Source organism: Oncorhynchus masou, chromosome 31 (assembly GCF_036934945.1).
Source record: "Oncorhynchus masou masou isolate Uvic2021 chromosome 31, UVic_Omas_1.1, whole genome shotgun sequence".
Classification (NCBI taxonomy): Eukaryota; Metazoa; Chordata; class Actinopteri; order Salmoniformes; family Salmonidae; genus Oncorhynchus; species Oncorhynchus masou.
This window is the reverse complement of record NC_088242.1, coordinates 58,896,191-58,916,946: the sequence shown is the minus strand read 5'-3', so window position 1 is coordinate 58,916,946 and position 20,756 is coordinate 58,896,191. Positions and strand designations below refer to the sequence as shown.

Below are 20,756 nucleotides of genomic sequence, written 5' to 3'. Positions count from 1 at the left end.
TGTGGACTGTGAATCCACTGCACCCAATCCAAAGTTTCCTCCAGAAGAATAGAAATATAATTTGTCTGCCGTACCTTTGTCCACCACTAGAGGAAGACAAACTCAAACCTCCAGTGTGTTCTGTACTAACACAAGGAGTCCCTCACGAACAGCATCTGCAAATGTCCCTGAAAGGTGGGGCAAGTTTGTATATGAGAGTTCATGTGGAGGCCAGAGTAGTAAAGATAAAGATATGTAGACAATAAACCTGTAGACAAGGAGGAGCAGTGATACTTGCAACATGATATATACTAACACAAGATGTTCTTCACTCAAGTTTCAAAACATTACATTGATTGCATTTATTATAAATATGCAACCATTAATTATCAAATATACCTTCAGATACAGATAGTATTCCTAATTTAGATAACAGTATCAAATTATTGGTATGTCCGTTCAAAACTGTTTATACTGCACTGGTAGTAAAACATACAATAAGTAGTCAAATATAAAAGGTGTCACAAGGTAAATTGTAGCTGGGATATCTCAGCTCAGTGAAACATGGACACTGATTAGTGTTCGTGGATTACCAAGAAAGGCATCATTACACAGTAAACTTTACTCCTCCTCTTAATGATCCTATGATGCTGGCCAAACACAATCTGCTTGACGGGGAACAAAGGAGGAGGACAACTAGCTTACTCCCTTTACCTGACAGAAAGAAGGAAAGAGCGAAGGAGGAAGAGAAAGAGGGAGTTGGGTGCTTTGAAGAGAGGAATAGGGCATGAACATACAACAGGAGCCTGTAAGTGCAAAGTGTTTAAAAAAGGGAAGCATGACTACTATGCAAGTGACGGTGCATGGACCAAAGAAACGGCGCAGAGAGGACAGCTCACATAGACAGCTCACCTTGGATAGGGGGGTGGACATTACCGCGAGTGAGGAGGCCCCAAGCCATCCCAAAAAACTGTCCCACTCCATCGAGGAGATCCTGAGGAAACCAATCGAGGAGATCCTGAGGACACCAACCGAGGAGATCCTGAGAAAACCAACCAGAGTGGGAGAAGAGAGGCGAGAGGGGCTAGGTAACAGACAAAATGAAGACAAATCAAACCAGCAGGTATATACAGGTAATGTGTGTGTTCAATTGACTTTGACTTATGTTACTATGATGGGTGGGCCCCTTTTAGGGAGTACACATTCCAATGAGGCAAAGGGGTTGGATGGTAAACGGCTAATGCTGTCTCAACTCCGCGAAAGTGTAATGTGTGTAAACAGTTGCATTATGTGTATCTTTTACAGTAACATATTCTGAGTTCAGCTAATAGTTCTTGGAGATATTTTAAGGACAAAGATAATCAATATCGTGCCTTTTTTTCTGTCCACAGAAGGAACTGGTCATAACAGGGTGCTGCCACAGCATGGGCACATCGTCACTGACTGGAAAGGTGACCACACTTCATCTGACCAAAACACAAGAGTCACAAAACTACCTCCTAGAGAGTGTCACATTGAACGCATCTCCCCAGACCACAGTGGGGACTCCAGCATCCACAGTAAGGATAGTGGTCTTCAGGAGAGAGCAGGGCGAGAGGAGGGCCAGGACCAAGGAAGAGTCCAGTGGGAGAGGAACAGCTGCCACCCTCATGGTGAGATTTACCACAAGTCACACAGTCAATATTGCTGTAATCAAGCAAGGGGAATTATATCTGAGGATGAATGACATTACAAAAAAAGTCAGCTTTTAATGATAATCATGATGATTATCGAAGACAGATGATGATAATGCTGATGAAAGTCATGATGATGATAATAAAGACACTTTTGCTTGTGTTTGGTGTGCACAGTGCAGAGGAGGAGAAGGCAGACCAGGATCAGCTTCCCTCCAAGTCAGGTGGAGGAGCTGGAGAAGGTGTTCCTGGAGACCCACTATCCTGATGTCCACATAAGGGATAAGCTGGCCTCTCGTCTGCAGCTCACTGAGGGAAGAGTACAGGTACGCTAGCACCAAACACCTGTGACATGCTCATGAAATATATCTAGGAGCTTTTATATGAGCACATTTGAAATTGATTGAATGTTCAACAAGTATTTCCAATTAAATATTACAATATACATCTGAGTGAGAATCAAACACTTCACTTTATTCATCACCCCACCACTTGAGCTCCATAGCTATATATATTTTTTCACTGTTCTCCATGCTTGCTATCAGGTGGAAACAGGAACAGTCCTTATCAGCTGCTTACATAAATGTTTTGTTATCAATTGAAAAAAAAAAATGCCTTTGCTGTCATGCCAACTCATTTGCTGATATCTTCAGATTTGGTTCCAGAACCGCAGAGCCAAATGGAGGAAGACTGAGATGCTAATGGACATAGAAATGATGGCCGGAGACCAGACACCTATATCCAAACCTGGGTTTCTTTATGAGGTGGGTTTATAGTTTTACGTAAACAAACCAGCAAGGGCCAAATATCCTGTCAGATAGATACAATACATGAGTCATGCTTGAGACAGTAATAACATGATCATCTCATTTGTTTTTTATGACAAAACAGGTTGAAGAGGCTATCTCTCTGTTTCCATTGAATGCCTCATCATGGTATGGACCGTACCAACAACTACAAAACCTCCACTTCGGGGGGGTTCCATTCCAGCCTTTTCTACCCATGTTGTCAGACATGCATCATCATCCCCTGAGCTCCCTCTGGACCCGACATTTATACTCTATCCCAAGAGTCACTCTTATTTCACACATAATGAACACAAAATAAATTCATCTTCAAAGCTTTGTAAATAGGGTGTATTTTGTCATCTGTGTCTATAATGATGGAGTCATGGTACTACTATCTCAGAAGCTATTGAAAATGATGAATGAATTGATCATTAAGTATTGTCTCTCATTGATACAACAATATGGCTCAGTAAAGTGAATGAGATGTTTGTGTTTTATCAGTCACTCTCCACTCATACATATATGTTGACTGGAATTCTATAATGATTTTGTCAATACACAAATATACATACATAAATAAATACAGTAATACATCTAATTCATATTGACTACATTTGTACTGTGTCTGTATTTCTCATGTGGCTGTGGTTCTGAAAATATTGTGTAAATTGATGTTAATTAAGAACAGTTCCTGTACACTATAAGTGTCAAGGATCCCTCTAGAACTTTCATTGTGCACACCTGGCCCCTATTCCCACTGATTGTATTTGTATATATATGCCCTTTGTTCATCATGGTGCTGTCCATTATTGTTACAATGTTCGTTGGTGCGTGTGAGTACCTGTGCTGTGTGTTTTGGGCTTTCGTGCCCTTGTGGATTGCGCAGATTATTACGGGTCTCGTCTTGTGTGTTAATCATTGTGCGGGAGTGTATATATTCGATGTACTCCTCGCTCTTTTGTTTGGGTTTCAACCCTGTGTTTTGTGTACGTGTTTGCTTAGTCTTTGTCCCCGTGCCTTTACATGACACGCCGTAATTTGGGTAAAATAAATCAAAAACTGTTACGCATTCTTGCGCATGTACCCCGAATCATTGATACCAACGTGACAATAAAATAGTCCCTGTAAGATAGTAGGACTTCTTTGATGTACAGGTATAAATACATGTGTACACGTATTTTTCCCGACATGAAGCTGGTAAGAGCACTTCCCCCGCTTCTTGTCTACGGGTTTATTGTTATATTGAAATATGGCTCTCCTTATCTTAAATTGAGCTAGGGTTATTGACAGGTCAGCTGTGGAATTCGGAGAACTACATTTTCAAGAATTTCAACTACACTGAACATAAATATGAACGCAACATTTAAAGTGTTGGGCTCATGTTTCTTGAGCTGAAATAAAAGATCCCGGAAATTTTCCAGACACAAAAAGTGTATTTCTCTCAAATTGTGTGCACAAATTTGTTTACATCTCTGTTAGTGAGCATTTCTCATTTGCCAAGATAATCCATCCAACTGTGTGGCATATCAAGAAGTTGATTAAACAGCATGATCATTACACAGGTACACCTAGTGCTGGAGACAATAAAAGGACACACTAAAATGTGCAGTTTTCTCACAACACAATGCCACAGATTTCTCAAGTTTTGAGGGAACGTGCAATTGGCATGCTGACTACAGGAATGTCCACCAAAACTCTTGACCTGACTGCAGTTCAGCGTCATAACCGACACAATGGCCACTGACACACTAGAGAAGTGTGCTCTTCATGGAAGAATCCCGGTTTCAACTGTACTGTGCAGATGGCAGACTGCGTGTATGGCATTGTGTTGGTGAGCGGTTTGCTGATGTCAATGTTGTGAACAGAGTGCCCCACGGTGGTGGTGGGGTTATGGTATGGGCAGGCATAAGCTACAGACAACGAACACAATTGCATTTTATCGATGGCCATTTGAATGCACAGAGATACCATGACAAGATCTTGAGGCCCATTGTCATGTCCTTCATCTGCTTCTAACACCTCATGTTTCAGCATGATTATGCATGGCCCCATGTCGCAAGGATCTCTACACAATTCCTGGAGGCTGAAAAAGTCCCAGTTCTTCCATAGCCTGAATACTCACCAGACATGTCACCTATTGAGCATGTTTGGAATGCTCTGGATCGATGTGTACAACAGGATGTTCCAGTTCCTGACAATATCCAACAATTTCGCACAGCAATTGAAGAGGAATGGGACAGCATTCCACAGGCCCCAATCAACAGCCTGATCAACTCAATGGGAAGGAAATGTGTCGAGCTGCATGATACACATGAGACATTGACTGGTTTTCTGATCTACGCTCCTATCTTTTTTTTTAGGTATCTGTGACCAACAGATGCATATCTGTATTCCCAGTCATGTGAAATCCATAGATTATGGCCTACTCAATTTATTTCAATTGACTGATTTCCTTTTTGAACTGTAACTCAGTAAAATCGTTTCAATTGTTGCATGTTGCTTTTTTATTTTTGTTCAGTGTATTTTTGGCCCATACTTACAAAATGTAGACTCAATATAAACGTTTTGTTGTGTCATTCTCTATGATTTTAAATGCAGTGTCCACATGTGCGGTTGTGTTTTACTATATATGGTTCTAATGGCGCAGATGGTTGGAGCATATGGCTTGCAACCTCATAATTGACTGTTTTGGTTTCTGAAAGGGCCTCAAACGAAATGAGTTCACTGTATAACACACTTTGGAGTAAAATTGTCGGCTAAATGACCATAAAATATATGAAGGGAAAACATTAATCTTATTTAGCACTTAGCTAACACCTAATAATATAGCACAATGCTGAATGCACCAATTAGTCAAGTAAAGGTGAATGTAGAAAGTGAAATGAGTAACAAATGAATAACACTCACATTTTCTATAGCACATTTGCATGTTATTCTCAAAAATGTATCAAGACACTTTTCATAACTGAGAATATGCAGTACCAGTCAAAAGTATGGACACACCTAGTCATTGAAGGGAATTTCTTTATTTTTACTATTTTATACATATGTGCAAAACTGTCATCAAGACAAAGGGGGGCTGCTTTGAATAATCTAAAATATATTTTGATTTGTTTAACACTTTTTTGGTTACTACATGATTACATGTGTCATTGTATAGTTTTGATGTCTTCACTGTTATTCTACAATTTAGAAAATAGTCCAAATAAAGAAAACCCCTTGAAATGAGTAGGTATATACAGTGCCTTGCGAAAGTATTCGGCCCCCTTGAACTTTGCGACCTTTTGTCACATTTCAGGCTTCAAACATAAAGCTATAAAACTGTGTTTTTTTGTGAAGAATCAACAACAAGTGGGACACAATCATGAAGTGGAACGACATTTATTGGATATTTCAAACTTTTTTAACAAATCAAAAACTGAAAAATTGGGCGTGCAAAATTATTCAGCCCCTTTACTTTCAGTGCAGCAAACTCTCTCCAGAAGTTCAGTGAGGATCTCTGAATGATCCAATGTTGACCTAAATGACTAATGATGATAAATACAATCCACCTGTGTGTAATCAAGTCTCCGTATAAATGCACCTGCACTGTGATAGTCTCAGAGGTCCGTTAAAAGCGCAGAGAGCATCATGAAGAACAAGGAACACACCAGGCAGGTCCGAGATACTGTTGTGAAGAAGTTTAAAGCCGGATTTGGATACAAAAAGATTTCCCAAGCTTTAAACATCCCAAGGAACACTGTGCAAGCGATAATATTGAAATGGAAGGAGTATCAGACCACTGCAAATCTACCAAGACCTGGCCGTCCCTCTAAACTTTCAGCTCATACAAGGAGAAGACTGATCAGAGATGCAGCCAAGAGGCCCATGATCACTCTGGATGAACTGCAGAGATCTACAGCTGAGGTGGGAGACTCTGTCCATAGGACAATAATCAGTCGTATATTGCACAAATCTGGCCTTTATGGAAGAGTGGCAAGAAGAAAGCCATTTCTTAAAGATATCCGTAAAAAGTATTGTTTAAAGTTTGCCACAAGCCACCTGGGAGACACACCAAACATGTGGAAGAAGGTGCTCTGGTCAGATGAAACCAAAATTGAACTTTTTGGCAACAATGCAAAACGTTATGTTTGGCGTAAAAGCAACACAGCTCATCACCCTGAACACAACATCCCCACTGTCAAACATGGTGGTGGCAGCATCATGGTTTGGGCCTGCTTTTCTTCAGCAGGGACAGGGAAGATGGTTAAAAATGATGGGAAGATGGATGGAGCCAAATACAGGACCATTCTGGAAGAAAACCTGATGGAGTCTGCAAAAGACCTGAGACTGGGATGGAGATTTGTCTTCCAACAAGACAATAATCCAAAACATAAAGCAAAATCTACAATGGGAATGGTTCAAAAATAAACATTTCCAGGTGTTAGAATGGCCAAGTCAAAGTCCAGACCTGAATCCAATCGAAAATCTGTGGAAAGAACTGAAAACTGCTGTTCACAAATGCTCTCCATCCAACCTCATTGAGCTCGAGCTGTTTTGCAAGGAGGAATGGGAAAAATGTTCAGTCTCTCGATGTGCAAAACTGATAGAGACATACCCCAAGCGACTTACAGCTGTAATCGCAGCAAAAGGTGGCGCTACAAAGTATTAACTTAAGGGGGCTGAATAATTTTGCACGCCCAATTTTTCAGTTTTTGATTTGTTAAAAAAGTTTGAAATATCCAATAAATGTCGTTCCACTTCATGATTGTGTCTCACTTGTTGTTGATTCTTCACAAAAAAATACAGTTTTATAGCTTTATGTTTGAAGCCTGAAATGTGGCAAAAGGTCGCAAAGTTCAAGGGGGCCGAATACTTTCGCAAGGTACTGTATATATACTGTTATCAAATTACAATCTCTTACCTTCCATGTATGAAAAAAGGTTTACATACTGTGCCTTCGGAAAGTATTCAGACTCCTTGACTTTATCCACATTTTGTTACGTTATAGCCTTATTCTAAAATGGATTAAATACAAAAAAAATCCTCAGCAATCTACACAGAATATCCAATAATGACAAAGTGAAAACAGGTTTTGAGAAATGTTTGCAAATTAAAAATTAAAAAACTGAAATAACTTATTTATATAAGTATTCAGACCCTTTGCTATGAGACTAGACATTGAGCTCAGGTGCATCCTGTTTCCATTGATCATCCTTGAGATGTTTCTACAACTTGATTGGAGTCTACCTGTGGTAAAATCAATTGATTGGACATGATTTGGAAAGGGACACATCTGTCTATATAAGGTTCCATAGTTGACAGTGCATGTCAGAGCAAAAACCAGCCATGAGGTCGAAGGAATTGTCCGTAGAGCTCCGAGACAGGATTGTGTCGAGGCACATATCTGGGGAAGGGTACCAAAATATTTCTGCAGCATTGAAGATCCCCAATAACACAGTGGCCTCCATCACTCATAAATGGAAGTAGTTTGGAACCACCAAGACTCTTCCTAGAGCTGGCCGCCCGTTCAAACTGAGCAATCGGGGGAGAAGGGCCTTGGTCAGGGAGGTGACCAAGATCCCGATGGTCACTCTGACAGAGCTTCAAGAAGACTCAATGCTGTAATCTCAATGCTGTAATGTTTTTCAACAAAGTACTGAGTAAAGGGTCTGAATACTTATGTAAATGGGATTTTTTTATTTTAGAAATTAGCAAACTTTTCTAAAGTCCTGTTTTTGCTTTGTCATTATGGGGTATCGTGTGTAGATTCATGAGGGAAAAAAAGATTTAATCAATTTTAGAATAAGTCAAGGGGTCTGAATACTTTCCGAAAGTACTGTAAATACCCTGAAAAACTCTCGCTCCCTTAGCTTCGATGTAGAGTTGCATATAGGACCTATTCGCAACTCTTCATGGAAGCTAAGAGTGACAGTTTTTTCATGGTATTCATGTAAACGTTTTTCCTACATGGAAGGTAAGAGAGTGTAAGATGATAACAGCCTTGAGAGTGACATATGTTTTTTGCCCTCGCTCAGACAATTAACTGTTGAACCAAGATAAGTCAGATTCTGACCTGCTATCAATATGGTGAATGTCTAACAAGTGTTCTGATGACACTTGTTTTGACATCTGCGTGCGTGTGTGCGTGCGTGTGTGTGTGTATGTGTGTTTGTTGTCACCTCAACTTTTCATCCCTGCCTTATCTGCCTGTGCTGCTCTCGGTGTCATAACACATGCCCCCGAATATAGCTCATGCAGCAGGAACGTGCACAGATAGGGATCTACCATTGCAGAGCACATGTAACTTTGCCCTTCCACATGCCACTTTGCCTTTCCAGTCTCCAAAGTGCATCTTTTCAGTGGTGGTATAATTTCTCCCAAATGTTTTTTTTTTTGTACACATTTTTTTCTCCCATTGCTGTTCTGAACCCACTGCCCACAGGTTGTCGTTAAATTATCATCAATGCTTCAGAACCAAAAGGTTGCTTGTCTTGATTGTTGACCAATGACCAATAAGCAGCATTGACGCGAAAAGACAGGCGTGCATATCGAGATTAGTGACCAGAAATAACTTATTTAATTTCCTCCAGTTTCACCTGGGAAAAACCAACTAGGCCTTCATTTATCAGCCCATACAAAATGCAGTTTAGCAATCTACTACTGACTCATCTTTGCCAGAACAATAGGCTGGCGATTTGATTGATCATTTTCACATTTCAGATAGGCCTATTTTGGGTGGCTACTGGCTACAGTATATGTCTAAAGCAGCTGTAACATTGACTTCAATATTATGGGATGAAGATATTCTGTGGAATTTACTACGATATTTGTGAGGAAGAACAGGGCTAGCCATCTGAAAACAAGCACTCTGCAGGCAGTCTGCACTAAAAATAAAGTAGACGGCACGGGTCAAAATGTTGATTTATGACCCTATGTCCGCATCCGGCCACGGAATCCTGTTCCTGTTGTCACGTGTTAGAAGATGTGTTATTTTATATCTATATTGCAACTATTCCTTTGAGGTTGTCATGATGATTGATGTGTAGGGAACTGGTTGAACTGTGGGGGGGGGGGGGGTTGAACATTTCAAAGAGGGTGACCCCATACCCACCCTATTTTATTGCCCTTAGGGTTGTTGTCTATGAAGAAGGAATATCCGGGGGGGTTGTATTTGCGGCAAACACATTATAAATAAAGCACAGAACAAGACATGCGGCCACAGAACACTAAACAATATTTTAAAAATAAAACCCAGAAAAAATGAAACAGAAAATTATGACTCCTAGGCCAATTCTCGGGGTGCTATGCTTCTCTTGTCATGAACCCAATGACAAATGCATCGAGGAAGTTTGGGGTGAGGCCCCTGAATGTTTTAAAGGAGTTTTGGGTACGAGTGAGGGACATACAGTAAGTACACTCTTCCATCACATGTACAGCTGATTCTCAAGATCTTGCACACTAATGAGATGCTATTGAGCCCACACTACTAAACTGTCTGAGCCAAGGACTACATGCTTTCTGGTAAGTTTTGATTACAATACTGGGTGGGGTGAATATATTTTATGCGACATACATTATCTTTTGTTAACTAGTAAATAGTAGCCTACAGCAAAGTTGGTTTAAATAATTTCTAACTTGTTAACAATTTCTGCTAGTTAGTTTTTGCTACCATGTGGGTTTTAGCTTGCTTGAGCCTGCTAACTGAGGAGTGTTAATTCACCTGTTTCCATACATGTTTCATTTTAAAACATTGATCTTACAGAGGAGTTGTTTAATCTAACTGCTTAACTATTTATCTGTACATGAAATTGTATTTGTTGTTTTTTCCCTAATATTTACAGGAAAATGCCACCGGCACTATCTGATGTGTGAAGACATTTCACTGCAGCTAATGTAGAAGAAGTGTCACGCCCTGGTCGATATATATTGTGTTTGTCTTTATTTATTTGGTCAGGCCAGGGTGTGAAATGGGTTTTTGTGGTGTGTTTTGTCTTGGGGGTGTCTAGCATAGTCTATGGCTGCCTGAGGCGGTTCTCAATCAGAGTCAGGAACCATATTTAGGCAGCCATATTCTTTGAGTATTTTGTGGGTGATTGTTCCTGTCTCTGTGTTTGATGTCACCAGATAGGCTGTATAGGTTTTCACGTTCAGTTTGTTGTTTTGTATATTTAATTTATTTCATGTCTAGTTCATTTTCATTAAAGAACATGAGTAACCACCACGCTGCATTTTGGTCCGCTTCTCCTTCAACAGATGAATGCCGTTACAAGGAGAAGCTGTGTATATTTGCAAATACTGTGCCAAATCATATGTGAAGAATGCAACAAAGACACAGAATCATCTGGCCAAGTGCATAACGTTCCCTCAGCACTCACAACAAGCAACCTCTGACTAAAGTCCCTCTACTTTTATTTGAGATGAAAATGATGAATCAGACACCTTATCGATAGCAACAGCTCATCCTTGAATCAAAAGTTTTTTGACTCAATAGAGGAACGTAGTGAGAGAAATGCTGATGAATGTCTTGCTCGAGCTATGTATTCAACTGGTTCACCTCTGATGCTCACAGGCAATGTGTATTGGAAGAGATTTCTGAATGTTCTTTGCCCAGCATACACCCCTCCAACCAGACATGACTTATCTACTAATTTGCTGGATGCTGAGTTCAACAGAGTTAAAGTTAAGGTCAAGCAAATCATAGAGAAAGCAGACTGTATTGCAATTATCCCTGATGGGTGGTCGTATGTTTGTGGGCAAGGAATAATTAACTACATCATCTCCACCCCTCAACCAATATTCTACAAGAGCACAGACACAAGGGACAGACACACCGGTCTCTACATTGCAGATGAGAAGAGAAGAATAAGAGCACCACATTGAAGCTGCCCCAGCAACACCTGTTGGGGTGGTGTGATCGTGGTCATCGTGTTTGACAGTCTTCTGGAGGGGAAGGAGTCTCTCCAAGAAATGGCCATATCACAGTCTGCTGATATGGACAGTCCCATCATGAGGATCCTCCTGGATGATGTATTTTGGAAGAGAGTGGTAAGCAGCCAGAAACTCCTGAAACCTATAGCAGTAGCCATTGCACGGATTGAGGGAGACAGTGCCATCCTATCTGATGTTCAGACTCTGCTTGCAGATGTAAGAAAATAAATCCATACTGCCCTGCCCACTTCACTGTTGCTCCAAGCAGAGGAAACCGCAGTTCTGAAATACATCAAAAAGCGTGAAGACTTCTGCCTGAAGCACATACACACCGCAGTGCACATGTTGGACCCCAAGTACACTGGCAAGAGTATCCTGTCTGGTGCAGAGATCAACAAGGCCTATGGTGTCTACACTACCGTGTCTCGCCACCTTGGCCTGGATGAGGGTAAGGTTCTTGGCAGTCTGGAAAAGTTCAAATCCAAGCAAGGGCTTTGGGGTGGAGATGCAATATGGCAGTCGTGCCAACATATCTCATCAGCCACCTGGTGGAAGGGACTTTGTGGATCTGAGGCTTTTTCCCCGGTTGCCTTCGCCATCCTCCAAATCCCACCAACATCAGTTGCCTCAGAGCGCAACTGGTTCTTGTTTTGGAACACACACACCAAAGCACGCAACAGGCTGACCAATACAAGGGATAAAAAATTGGTGGCCATTTGGGCAAATGTGAGGCTTTTCAAGCCTGACAACGAGCCATCCTCAACTAGGTTGGAAAGTGACTGTGAAGATGAGGCCTCAAAGTCTGATGTTCAAGAGGGGGACATTGAGGAGGTCCAGGGAGAAGACGTGGAAGCCTGAGAGGAAGACAATCAAAGCTATAGTTTCTAGACTACCATTTTACAGATGTATGTTGAAAATGTTTTTGGGAGTTCAGATAGATCATTTGGGCTCATTCAATATTCCCTTTGTTTTGTTTTTCAGTGAAATCATCCCATGCGAAGAGTCAACTCATTTAATTAAAGTTCAAGTTCATAACTAAATAGTTGTTTTATTTCTATTGGAAGGATTTAATAATTTGCAATTATGTCTACTTATGATAAGGTAAAAGGTTTATGTTTATGTTTCTGTCTCCAGAAACATGATATTATGATATGGTAAATATATTCAATGCAGAAAACATTTACACTTAAATGGTATTAATATTAATTTGCATATATTTCTGTTATTTCCCATATATTCTCGTTAATTCCCATGGAAAGTTTCCACCTCTGAATATTCCCCCAAATGTGCAACCCTTGTAAGGTGTTGGGACTGCTGTTAAGACAGCTTTATGTAGGCCCTAACAGTTTGTTAGTGCAATTTATGTATTGTTTAGTGTTGTATTGTGTTGTGTAGTGTCTTTGCTGACATGCATCCAAATTATATATTTTTTTGTTTGCAACACCAAGATTGACATGCTAAAATCGCCACGACTTACAACCACTGCTACAATAAGACCTATGACTCCAGAGAAGTGACATAATATATATATGCATATATCCCTAGTTGATTTTGGCTGCCAACATTAATTACTTTAAGCTACAAATGCAGTTGTAAAACACAATTTTTTTCTGTAGTCTATCTTGAGTTTAGAAAATGGATCCCTGTTTATGGGTGTATGAAATGGCAGGCTACATTTGCGCAGTGATTGACACGTGGTTGTGCTTGTGCGGGGGTCACAAGTTGTATACCACTCCTTTTTGGGGATAGGGGGTCAAACAATTTGAAGACCACTGGGATAGCCGATAGTGGCAAAGAATTGGGTTGGAAAATGGTAGCCTACAGTATTTCTTACAATCTTCTATTATGTCTGGAATTGTGTTAATCATTGTTAATGTGCCGCATTTATTCCACTTCAAAATAGTTTCGCAAAATACTATACTCATCAGGTTGTGCTGCTTTCCCCTCTTCTTGTAATACTTGCTCAAGGAGTATGTGACCGCAGTTGTGGGAAAAACATTATTTGGGTGCCTTTTTTTTTAGCTTGAGCACATGCCCCCAAAAAAAGTCTGTGCATGGCCCTGTCATGCAGTAGTGGAAATAACAGCATTGTTATACTGTATGAGACAACAGGAGAAACCATGGCTCTGGTCAAAATGAATGCACTATATGGGGCCAAAATGGTGCCACTTTAGATTTGTCCAACATGTCCTTGTAGCCCTACATACCTCATCACATACACATCCAGACAGCAGCATAAAAAGAGGGGCAAATAGTCCGAGTAGCCATATTCAGACCTGTTCAGGCGTCGTATGGCTTGGGGGTAAAAACGGTTGAGAATACTTTTTGTCCAACACTTGAAACTCTGGTACCGCTTGCCATGCGGTAGTAGAGAGAACAGTCTATGATTCGGGTGTCTGTGGTCTTTGACAATTTTTCGGATCGGTTTTCTCAGGTACACAGCAGGCAGGAGGCGGGGCGACACGGTGCGCTAACTAACTAGCAAGCTAGCACACAGTGTCACTAACTAGCAAGTTGGTTATTTAGGAAACAATGTCGCTCCAGCCTCCCGCCTGCTGTACTAGTGGAAAACGGGGACGCCAGGTAGACTGTTTAATTAAGGAAACAATGGGATGCTCGAGGGTTGAAGGAACAAATTGCGGGGCGCAGTAGTACACTATTGGGCTGCGATCACACAGTATTGGAGATGCGCCGACGTGTAATGACATCACGGGAGAACGGATGGAAGCAATATCGTGGACCACTTTGCCTCATAATAATCGAGAGATGGCGTCCTGTACCCAGTGAATAAGCAAAAAAATATCTTAAAGAATTGACGAAGAGATACTCTAATGGCATTTATCATTAGGCTATGAACACTGTTGAAGTAGGCTAATAATAACAATAATCTTTCACTGATAGAAAGAGCATTTATTTTGGTGCTGTTCTGCAATAGCCTATTCCACCTGGTTTCCCCGGATTTAACAGGGGGTGGGTTCCGCGTCGTTTGTTTCAGCATCCTCCAGCCTCCGCCTCTGTGCAGGCTATCCAACGCGAGGACGGCGAAACTGGAGACAGGGAGAGAGGGCGATGGCTGCCGGTGGAGGATGCGGGGAGACTGTGGATCAGTACCGGGCGGAGGTCAAGCGGCTCACCCAGGAACTTGCGGATGCGAACAGAGAGAAGATCAGGGCGGCAGAATGCGGTCTTGTTGTGTTGGAAGAGAACCAGACTTTGAAGCAGCAGTATGCCGATTTGGAATCGGAGCAAGAGACGCTGAAGCAGGAGTTGGAACAATTACAAGAGGTAGGCTAGTATACAGTATGCTAGAGGATGCAGCCTTTCCCCAATCTATTCCAGATAAATTATATTATGTACAGCTCAATCACCAAACCTATTATTAGATCATATTAGGTTACACGAAATGGCAAGACAGGGCCCCTACACGCATATTTACGTTTGGGTGAGCTTATTGCCATATGTTTTGTAGTCCACTTTTTGCATCTTACTTTGCATGAGCTTTGTCATTTATCTCTTGGTGAAGTACATATGTCCTGTGCAGTCATGGAGCAATGAATTATGTTAACTGCTGTCTGTGTCAGAGACAGGTGATTTCCCTATTCTCCCATCCTCTCAATGTGGGTGGCTCCTGTCCCTAAGTGCATTGGACACACACACACACACACACACACACACACACACACACACACACACACACACACACACACACACACACACACACACACACACACACAAACTGCAGGCATTGTTTAAACTAGTCCCTTTCTAATGCAAATGCTACCCTTCACAAAGCAAATATGCAATGCATCACAGTAAAGTTAGCCTTTTAGTCATTGTTTGAGTGCATGGGGTCAGTTGTCATTCAGACTGTTTTGGTGGGACTGTAAAGATCTGCTCAAGAGATGAGGTATGTACAATAGTAAATTAAGGAATTCTTTGGTAATTGGAGCTTCAGAGCTGCTGTCTACTATGGTTTGTGTGGTGGCTCACTTGCCTATTGATCCAAGTTTCACGTTAAGCATATCATGAAGAATCTGTGAAGTGTCTGGATAGGTCCCTGGATCCACTTCCACAACACTGCTGGGCCAGCTCTTTTTCTAAAGTTTCATTTCTAAAGTAATTGTAACTGTAAAGAATATCATAAACTCCATAGGTATTGATTTTGTCTGCCCCCACTTGCTAGGGCTTGAAAAATGTATGACTATGTGTTTATGCATTCGGTCAAACATGCATAAAGCAAAAGGGAAGAGCAGATGCTGACAGAGCTCAAAGTTCAAGGTCATTATGGAGGTGGAGAACCTATAGTGCTATTGGGAGCAGAGACGAGAGTCTAGAACGGTTGACGTGGGAAGGGAGATGGGCAATAATGGCAGTTTGATATGGATTAAATTCCCTTTGCGAAGCGGCCCAGTTCTATATCAGATTTAAACCAGTGTCATCTTTTACAGTACGGTGCATGGGTACCAACGACTTAGGCTTAGTTATCAAGATGTATTTTACTGTCCTGAATCTATAACCCGTTTAACTCTGCACTTAGCCCTGGGCTAAGAGAGCTCTTTTGATCAGCTTTTCAGAGACAGCCGATCACAGAGTTCCATTGTAACCTAATTTGAATATTCACTGGGCTAAGAAAGTTTATACACTGCTCAAAGAAATAAAGGGAACACTAAAATAACACATCCTAGATCTGAATGAATGAAATATTTTTATGAAATACTTTTTTCTTTAAACATAGTTGAATGTGCTGACAACAAAATCACACAAAAATGATCAATGGAAATCAAATGTATCAACCCATTGGGGTCTGGATTTGGAGTCACACTCAAAATTAAAGTGGAAAACCACACTACAGGCTGATCCAACTTTGATGTAATGTCCTTAAAACAAGTCAAAATGAGGCTCAGTAGTGTGTGTGGCCTCCACGTGCCTGTATGACCTCCCTACAACGCCTGGGCATGCTCCTGATGAGGTGGCGGATGGTCTCCTGAGGGATCTCCTCCCAGACCTGGACTAAAGCATCCGCCAACTCCTGGACAGTCTGTGGTGCAACGTGGCGTTGGTGGATGGAGCGAGACATGATGTCCCAGATGTGCTCAATTGGATTCAGGTCTGGGGAACGGGCGGGCCAGTCCATAGCATCATAGCCTTCCTCTTGCAGGAACTGCTGACACACTCCAGCCACATGAGGTCTAGCATTTTTCTTGTATTTGGTGGAACCCAGGGCCAACCGCACCAGCATATGGTCTCACAAGGGGTCTGAGGATCTCATCTCGGTACCTAATGGCAGTCAGGCTACCTCTGGCGAGCACATGGAGGGCCGTGCGGCCCCCCAAAGAAATGTTACACCATGACTGACCCACCGCCAAACCGGTCATGCTGGAGGATGTTGCAGGCAGCAGAACGTTCTCCACGGCGTCTCCAGACTGTCATGTCTGTCACATGTGCTCAGTGTGAACCTGCTTTCATCTGTGAAGAGCACAGGGCGCCAGTGGCGAATATGCCAATCTTGGTGTTCTCTGGCAAATGCCAAACGTCCTACACGGTGTCGGGCTGTTAGCACAACCCCCACCTGTGGGCGTAGGGCCCTCATACCACCCTCATGGAGTCTGTTTCTGACCGTTTGAGCAGACACATGTACATTTCTGGCCTGCTGGAGGTCATTTTGCAGAGCTCTGGCAGTGCTCCTCCTGCTCCTCCTTGCACAAAGGCGGAGGTAGCGGTTCTGCTGCTGGGTTGTTGCCCACCTGTTCCACCTGTTGTCTATTCCATTTGCACAACAGCATGTGAAATTTATTGTCAATCAGTGTTGCTTCCTAAGTGGACAGTTTGATTTCACAGAAGTGTGATTGACTTGGAGTTACATTGTGTTGTTTAACCTCTTACACTTATGGTGGCGCTATTTCATTTTTGGAAGAAAAACGTTCCCGTTTTAAACAAGATATTTTGTCACAAAAAGATGCTCGACTATGCATATAATTGCTACTGTTCGAAAGAAAACACTCTGACGTGTCCAGAAATACAAATATCTTCTCTGTGCGTGCCCTTTAACGTGAGCTTCAGGCAAAACCAAGATGACTTGGCATCCAGGAAATGACAAGGATTTTTGAGGCTCTGTCTTTCATGATCTCCTGATATGGCTGTGAACGCAAGAGGAATGAGTCTGCCCTTTCTGTCGTTTCCCCAAGGTGTCTGCAGCATTGTGACGTATTTGTAGGCAGATCGTTGGAAGATTGACCATAAGAGACCACATTTACCACGTGTCCGCCCGGTGTCCTGCGCCGAAATTGGTGCGCAAAAGTCACCTGCCAGTATTTTTCCATGGGGCACAGAGAGAGAAGCAAGCTTCCACGAACTGCATGTCAATGAAGAGATATGTGAAAAAACACCTTGAGGATTGATTCCAAACAACGTTTGCCATGTTTCGGTCGATATTATGTAGTTAATCCGGAAAAAGTTTCACGTTGTAGGTGACTGCATTTTCGGTTCGTTTCGGTAGCCAGGCGCAATGTAGAAAACGGAACGATTTCTCCTACACACAGACGCTTTCAGGAAACACTGCGCATTTGGTATGTGGCTGGGAGTCTCCTCATTGAAAACATCAGAAGCTCTTCAAAGGTAAATGATTTTATTTATTTGGTTATCTGGCTTTTGTGAAAATGTTGCGTGCTACATGCTACACAAAATGCTATGCTAGCTTTGCATACTCTTACACAAATTAGTCAATTTCTATGGTTCAAAAGCATATTTTGAAAATCTGAGATGACAGTGTTGTTAAGAAAAGGCTAAGCTTGAGAGCAAAAGCATTATTTTAATTTTATTTGCGATTTTCAGAAATCGTTAACGTTGCGTTATGCTAATGAGCCTGAGGCTTAGTCACAATCCCGGATCCGGGATGGGGAGTTTCAAGAGGTTAAGTGTTCCCTTTATTTTTTTACATATGTATGTGTATTTTACATATTGACAATCTAGTTTTAGAGGTTCCTAATTTTATATAATTGTGGAATTTCATGTTTTGTATTCTCCAAAGCCAGTACTATGAAACAGAGATAAATTATATAAAGAATGATAGTAAAAAGCTTTGGAGCACCTTAAATTACATTTTGGGCAAAAAGGCAAACTCAGCTCCATCATTCATTGAATGTAATGGCGTTCTTCTTTTGTTGAAAGAGAGTCGGACCGAAATGCAGCGTGTAAGTTACTCATGTTTAATAGTGAAGACAAACAAACGAACTATACATGAAATAACTAAATAAATACAAAAATAACAAACAGAACGTGAAACCTAATACAGCCTGACTGGTGCACACTACACAGAGACAGGAACAATCACCCACGAAATACAAAGCAAAAACCAGGCTACCTAAATACGGTTCCCAATCAGCGACAACGAGAATCACCTGACTCTGATTGAGAACCGCCTCAGGCAGCCAACCTATTTAACACACACACACCCCTAATCAGCTACAATCCCAGACACTACAAACCCCAATATGAAAACACAATACATAATAACCCCATGTCACACCCTGGTCTGACTAACTAATAAACTAAAACACAAAATACTAAGACCAAGGCGTGACATTGAATTAGATGGCTCATTCATCACAAACCCCACTGATATTGCCAGCTACAAGATTAGGAAACTTAGGCATAACATGCCAGCAACAAACACCTAATGTCACGCCCTGGTCTATATTTATTATGTTTATCTTCATTTATTGGGTCAGGCCAGGGTGTGACATGGGTTTATTTGTGGTGTGTTTCGTCTTGGGGTTGTGCGGGGTGTATAGCATAGTCTATGGCTGCCTGAGGCGGTTCTCAATCAGAGTCAGGTGATTATCGTTGTCTCTGATTGGGAACCATATTTAGGTAGCCATATTCTTTGAGTGTTTTAGTGGGTGATTGTTCCTGTCTCTGTGTCTTCACCAGATAGGACTGTTTAGGTTTTCACGTTCTGTTTGTTGTTTTTGTATTGTTCGTGTTTTTTCGTTCTTCAATAAATATGTCTCAAAAGTACCACGCTGCATTTTGGTTCGCTCCTCCTTCAACAAAAGAAAGCCGTTACACCTAACCCACACATCCAAGTAAAGCTGACCAAATTATGAAAGACATGCCTTTTTGAATTCCATAAAGTGAGTGTGGAAGAGGTGAATTATTGTTGTCTAGTAACAATGACAAGCCACCTGGGTCTGATAACTTGGATCGAAAATGACTGAGGATGATAGAGGACAATATTGGCACTTCTATTTGCCATCTCTTTAATCTAAGTGTTTAAAAAATGCTTGCCCTCAGGCCTGGAGGGGAGCAAAGTTCATTCCGCTACTGTCACGCCCTGACCATAGTTTGCTTTGTATGTTTATATGTTTTGTTTGGTCAGGGTGTGATCTAAGTGGGCATTCTATGTTGTATGTCTAGTTTGTCTGTTTCTGTGTTTGGCCTGATATGGTTCTCAATCAGAGGCAGGTGTTAGTCATTGTCTCTGATTGGGAACCATATTTAGGTAGCCTGTTTTGTCGTTGTGGGTGATTGTCTATGTTATGTTGCTTGTTAGCACAGTGTTTCATTAGCGTCACGGTTGTCACTTTGTTTTTTGTAGTGTTCAGTTTTTCCATTAAAATGACAAACACTTACCACGCCGCATCTTGGTCCGATCCTTACTCCTATTCAGACGAAGAGGAGGAAATCTGCCGTGACAGCTACCCATGAATAGAAAAGCACCCTTTACTGGCTAAAATAGCTGACCAACCAGCCTGTTTCCAAATGTTAGTAAACTTTTGGAAAAAATGGTGTTTGACCAGATACAATGCTATTTTACAGTAAATAAATTAACACGACTTTCACAAATGACTGATGATTGGCTGAGAGAAATTGATAATAAAAATATTGTTTGAGCTGTTTTGTTACACTTCAGTGCGGCTTTTGACATTATCGATCATAGTATCCTGCTGGAAACACGTATATGTTATGGCTATATCGTGGATCGAGACTTACCTGTCTAGCAGAACACAGAGGGTGTTCTTTAATGGTTGCCTCCAACATAATCCAGGTAGAATCAGGCATTCCCTATGTCAGCTGTCTAGGCCCCTTTACTTTTTTTCAATCTTTACTAATGACCTGCCACTGGCTCTGAGTAAAGCCTGTGTGTCTATGTATACAGATGACTCAACACTTTACACGTCAGCTACGACAGCGTGTGAAATCACTGCAACACTAAACAAAGAGCTCAATGCGCACATTGCCGTTTCTCTAGAGATAAATCAGATCCAGCCTGAACTGTGCGATGTAGTAGGGAGTTGTAGTTTCCAACAGGCCAATATTCTACATAGTTTAGTGCATAAAATGTGGTATTAACTACATTGACCATAATCCATTGTGCATCTACTTGCCCGGTCTGTTTCTTTTACAC

General features: G+C 41.5%; 2 protein-coding genes and 1 long non-coding RNA gene across 7 annotated transcripts in view; 2 read left to right on the top strand and 1 right to left on the bottom strand.

Moving 5' to 3' along the window:
* The first annotated feature begins 766 nt into the window (after positions 1-766).
* LOC135524201 (ALX homeobox protein 1-like) lies at positions 767-3,033 on the top strand. 2 transcript variants are annotated; one of them, XM_064951525.1, is made up of 5 exons: positions 767-1,112; positions 1,371-1,631; positions 1,830-1,978; positions 2,306-2,416; positions 2,544-3,033. In XM_064951525.1, exons 1-5 carry the CDS (start codon positions 767-769, stop codon positions 2,757-2,759), a joined length of 1,083 nt encoding a protein of 360 aa, XP_064807597.1. In that variant the 3' UTR covers positions 2,760-3,033. The 2 variants fall into 2 exon arrangements, with proteins under 2 accessions (XP_064807597.1, XP_064807598.1); XM_064951526.1 differs by lacking the exon at positions 2,544-3,033 and having other exon boundaries at positions 2,306-2,431.
* LOC135524202 (uncharacterized) lies at positions 1,876-20,544 on the bottom strand. The gene is made up of 3 exons (XR_010452916.1): positions 20,342-20,544; positions 19,982-20,046; positions 1,876-1,961 (listed from the first exon to the last, which is right to left on the bottom strand). It is a non-coding gene; the product is annotated as an uncharacterized LOC135524202 (long non-coding RNA).
* Positions 14,016-20,756, top strand: part of bicd1a (bicaudal D homolog 1a) — a 100,165-nt gene continuing 93,424 nt past the window's right edge. For 3 of the 4 annotated variants that reach the window (XM_064951520.1, XM_064951522.1, XM_064951521.1), the window contains exon 1: positions 14,016-14,635. In XM_064951520.1, coding sequence (XP_064807592.1) covers positions 14,420-14,635 — 216 coding nt within the window. In that variant the 5' untranslated portion in view covers positions 14,016-14,419. The remainder of the gene's footprint in view (positions 14,636-20,756) is intronic. The other variant, XM_064951519.1, reaches the window with a different exon arrangement.

Bases quoted from the DNA above. Each gene is read 5' to 3' on its own strand.
- LOC135524201 (XM_064951525.1), top strand. From the start codon at position 767: ATGAACATACAACAGGAGCCTGTAAGTGCAAAGTGTTTAAAAAAGGGA. The intron at 1,113-1,370 runs GTAATGTGTGTG...TTCTGTCCACAG, and splicing joins AAACCAGCAGGTATATACAG to AAGGAACTGGTCATAACAGG. The intron at 1,632-1,829 runs GTGAGATTTACC...TGGTGTGCACAG, and splicing joins GAACAGCTGCCACCCTCATG to TGCAGAGGAGGAGAAGGCAG.